Below are 4,380 nucleotides of genomic sequence, written 5' to 3'. Positions count from 1 at the left end.
ATGCATTTGGGTTGAGTTTGCGGTTTCACATAAGTGCCATGTTTTTGTGAGAGTGCGTGCCATTTAAAAAAGTTAAAGCACCGACAGCCTCATCAGTCTCTCATAACGCATCATCTCATGTGCAACAGAACCACTGTGAAATGCAAATTCAGACATATTTATTAAACTTGTTTTCCAGTACAAATATCTAAATATTCTTGAATCAAGATATATTTGCTTGGTTAGCAAAATGACTTAACACATTGAGTTTTGTTTTCTGAAAAATATTTTAAAATTAATTATGTTTTTACTTAAATTGAGAAAAAAATATTTGCTAGTGGAGCAAGAAAAATTATATTTTTTCCCTTTGAATTAAAATTATTTTTCTTAGCCCATTGGCACATATTTTCCCTTGTTTTAACCAAAAACAAACAAAATTGAGAAATTTTTCTTAAAGCACTGCTTAATATTGTACATCATTTTGCTAATCAAGCAAATGTATCTAGATTCAAGAATATTTAGATATCTGTACTGGGAAAAAACTAAAATACTGAGGAAGAAAACTTTTTTTTGCAGTGATATTTTTATACATGTTTTATATATTGTTTTATATATGATATATTTTCATGTTAATTTCAGTTACAGTTTAGTAATTTTGTTGTGTTTTTGTCATTTGTATTAGATTAAAAACAAAAACTAAGAATGTCTATGTAGTTTTTTTTTAACATTTTTATTTTAATTTTAGTTTTAGTTATTTTAGTACATCAAGTTAAACTAAATGAAAATGATGTTGCCTTAGAAACTAGCTTAAAATAAATTTAAGTAAATTTTTTTACTTAAAATATTTACTTCATTTCAAATAATGAAAATGTTTTTTTTTTATAGTTTTAGTTAATATATAATAATGGTTTATATTTAGTTTCAGAATCAGTTAATATATAATGTAATAAGCCTGCTCTGCACTATAAGCTTCTGTCACCTAGACAAATTCCTGATTCAGCTGTTTTTGATTCCGATTCATCTTTTAAAAACACATCCTGAGACGTCTGTGTTTCGTGTAATTAATCAAAAACACAAGAACACGTCCAGTTTGAATGGCCTGTTCAATTCATCATCTCAATAAATGCAAATGAATCATGCCAAATGATTCTATATTTTTGCCTGCGGATCTGCGCGTCGGGTTCAGTAGTACCTTGCAGGCCATACTGGAAGACGTTGCTGTAAATGTCGAGCATCTTGCAGCCGGGCTGAAAGGAGCCTCCGTTGGGGTAGAAGTCCACGTGAGCGACGCTCTGCTTTATTCCTACTCCCGGCATGATGCTGGAGCCGGTGAAGGTGTGGATGGCGTCCACAAACTGAGCGTCGTCCGGAGACAGTCTGTCAAATGCCGGCTGACCTTCGAAGTGTGGCCCGGCCGGATCCAGACCTGCATCACACACACAGCACTCTGTCATTGGTCTTTCACTGGCTGGAACAGCATGTGTGTTTTCATCGAGACTCTTCTCATCAGACGCTGGTGGAGAATGCGGGCATCTTTCTAGAGACCACAGTTCCTCTGAAGAAAGTTTCAGACTGAATCATGTCAGGATCTTCACTTCTTCATTCCAGTGATGTCAGCCGTTATAAACTGATCAGCACTCTGAGACAGAGTGACAGTCGTCAAGATGAATGGGAAGCTCAAGCTCTGATAAATGCTGTTTGATCATGTGTTTGGCTGCATCTTACCAGTAATGCGGCCCACTTTCCTCAGTCCTCTGAAATGACTTCCTGCGAATCCGGCCACATGCGCTCCCAGACTATAGCCAATCAGGTGGACATCATCCATGGAGAGCTGCGCCACTTCCTGTCGAGAGAGGAAGTGCTGTCTGGACTCAAACAGTTCACTCTTAGACACTGATGCACATACAGTACAGACCCTTTTAACAAGCTGTGAAGATGATTTCCACAGTTATCGACACGCTAAATCTAGTGAAGTTTTTCATATTTGAATTAATGTACATATTTTAAACACTGCACTGTTATATTATGATTATTATCTTTGACATTAAATCACATGAAACTAGTAAACGCTGCTGCGTGAGTGTTTCTAACAACAGATGAGGGAGTGACGATAAATGTCACATCTTCTGACCAGCTTCTTAACGTTCTCATAACGTTCTGGCAAAGGTTCTCTCAAGCTTATGAACAAACGTTCTTCCAGTAACATTAATAGAACGTTTGTTCAAAGTTATCTGGTCTTTAAAAATTTTCTCAAAATATTAGCGCAAAAACATTATTATACATCTTTCGTGGGCTGTTTTTTTTTTCCTGAAATGTTTCGGTTGGATGTTTATCTATAATTTTTTTAAATGTTACTGTTTGTTTCAGAGAACATTCAAAAGTAACATTCCTGTAATGTTTGCAAAATGATAAAACAGAATGTTTCCTTACCGCTCGCATATCCAAAAAAATAAATAAATAAAAAAGTTTTTCAAACATTTAAAAAACTGGACATTTTGGACATTCAAAGAACATTCAGAAATAATGTTTTCATAACTTAATGGAAACATTAGCAAACCGTTCTCAGAGCATATTAATGTTAGCTGGGTTAATCAATCTCTCCATATTTTTTTCAAATCATAGAATTGCCATTTTGGATTTCTCTACTTTTGCTATTGGAGCAAATGGGAACACAAAAACTATATTTGTTGTCGTTTGCGTTCACCACTATACAAGTTTACCCAACTCTGAGGACTTCCGCTTCGGAGAACCCTTAAATAATGTTTCGGTTTTTAGACGCAGTGGGTTTGGTTCAGCAAATGTTTCCGCTGAAGATTTTCATTACCTCCAGCCATTTGAGCAGCCTGGCCACGTCCCTCCCCACCTGTCTGCTGTTCTTGGCTGCGATTGGATACGGCTGAAGTGCCAGCTTCCTCCAGTCGCTGATGAGCACGTTGACCCGCCCCAGCCGGACCTTCAGCGCAGAAGCCAGACTGAAGATCCAGGGCTCCATGAGCCCATTCATCTGAGAGCAGCAGGAAGAGCTGACGTCATTCACACACAAACATGCGGCAAAACAAAGCCACTGCTCAAAGCCTTTGCCCGTTTCCTCCGTCTCGAGGAAATTCCTGTCTGCTCTACATGTTTGTTGACACATGAACTGAGTCGTAAAGCAGCGATACGCAGCGTCTAACAGCCAGTGAACACAGACGAGACCGCTGCCTGATGGAGGGATTTTTCAACTCCAAATCTCCTGAGAAGCCTTACATGGCTGTGTTGTGTAAAGCTCTCTATTGTTCTACATCATCAGATCTGATAGAAAGTGGTTTCTGTAGGAGGCTAGGTGTGGTCTGACTGAGCTCTGATCTTCTGTGTTGTGTTGATCAGGGTTTCTCTCACCGTCCAGCCGTGTATAATCAGCACCAGCGGGTCGCTTCGGTTGTAGGCGCATCTGTGGAGGGTTTCGGACCTGAATGGGACCACGGCGCAGGTCTCCTCAAACACGCTCCCCTCGTGATACAGATGGAAGCTGGACTTCAGCACCGTCTTTACTGGAGGAGTGCTGCGAGTCTCTGCTAAAATTAAACCCAGATGTGTAATTTCAGAGCATGAAACCCCGTCCCATCACGCCGTCCTGCGGCTTTCAGGACTTTCTGTGGCAAACATTCAAAGAGCTTCTCTGAGAACATGCAATTATACAGTGAAGTTTGCCATGTAAGTCTAAAATAAGAGCTCCAGCATATGCTTTCAGCCGGTCGGTGGTTCAGGAAACATGTTCTTACCTGTGAAGTTTGTGTCTCCTCTCACAGGCGCTGCGACAGCACTGATGAGGAGCAAAGCGCTCAGGACTCTCATGATCATCTGAAGGGTTCAGGAGTTTCTCCGGTGGATCCGCGTCTGCTCTGCTGCTCGGGGAAGAGAGTCTGACTGAAGAGCTGCTGGAGCGAGAGAGAGACGGGGCGGAGCCTGAGTGACTCTCTGCTCTGATTGGCTGCTGGTTCTGGCACCATTCGAAGAGGGAAAGTACAGTGGGTTAATTGGAAAGAAAACCTGCCACTAAACGTTCAACACACAGTGATTGGCTGATAGTCTCTGTCAGAGATTTATTCATAGAAATATTTTAGAGTAAACATAAAGGTTTAAAAATAAAAACGTTGCCACATTCAAATAAAGATTTTAAAATGCAGGCTAATGCCGAGTTCACACTGCACGATTTTAGGCCGATTTTTCACTCGCCGACAGGTTTTGCGAAATCGCCAACAAATGCCCAAAATCGGAGGCAAATCAGTGCTCGTTCACGCGAGTGACAATCACGCAGTGTGAATTATCTAAGACGCGATCTGAGAGAATTGACGCCCGTGAAATATTTGGCATGCTAAATATCTGGAGCTGTCGGCGATTCACAATCACGCTGTGTGCAAT

The 4,380-nt window shown here is 40.4% G+C and overlaps 1 protein-coding gene across 1 annotated transcript in view; it reads right to left on the bottom strand.

Moving 5' to 3' along the window:
- The window catches only part of LOC107706849 (hepatic triacylglycerol lipase-like), a 7,458-nt gene extending 3,605 nt beyond the window's left edge, over window positions 1-3,853 (bottom strand). The window contains exons 1-5 of the mRNA XM_016510686.1: window positions 3,741-3,853; window positions 3,358-3,533; window positions 2,804-2,983; window positions 1,705-1,822; window positions 1,172-1,405 (exon numbers count right to left, since the gene is read on the bottom strand). Coding sequence (XP_016366172.1) covers window positions 1,172-1,405; window positions 1,705-1,822; window positions 2,804-2,983; window positions 3,358-3,533; window positions 3,741-3,819 — 787 coding nt within the window. The 5' untranslated portion in view covers window positions 3,820-3,853. The remainder of the gene's footprint in view (window positions 1-1,171; window positions 1,406-1,704; window positions 1,823-2,803; window positions 2,984-3,357; window positions 3,534-3,740) is intronic.
- Window positions 3,854-4,380: the final 527 nt, after the last annotated feature.

Source organism: Sinocyclocheilus rhinocerous, unplaced genomic scaffold (genome assembly GCF_001515625.1).
Source record: "Sinocyclocheilus rhinocerous isolate Xijiao unplaced genomic scaffold, SAMN03320098_v1.1 scaffold2460, whole genome shotgun sequence".
In the NCBI taxonomy this organism is placed as follows: domain Eukaryota; kingdom Metazoa; phylum Chordata; class Actinopteri; order Cypriniformes; family Cyprinidae; genus Sinocyclocheilus; species Sinocyclocheilus rhinocerous.
The sequence above is the reverse complement of the archived record's forward strand: the minus strand, read 5'-3'. Positions and strand labels throughout refer to the sequence as shown.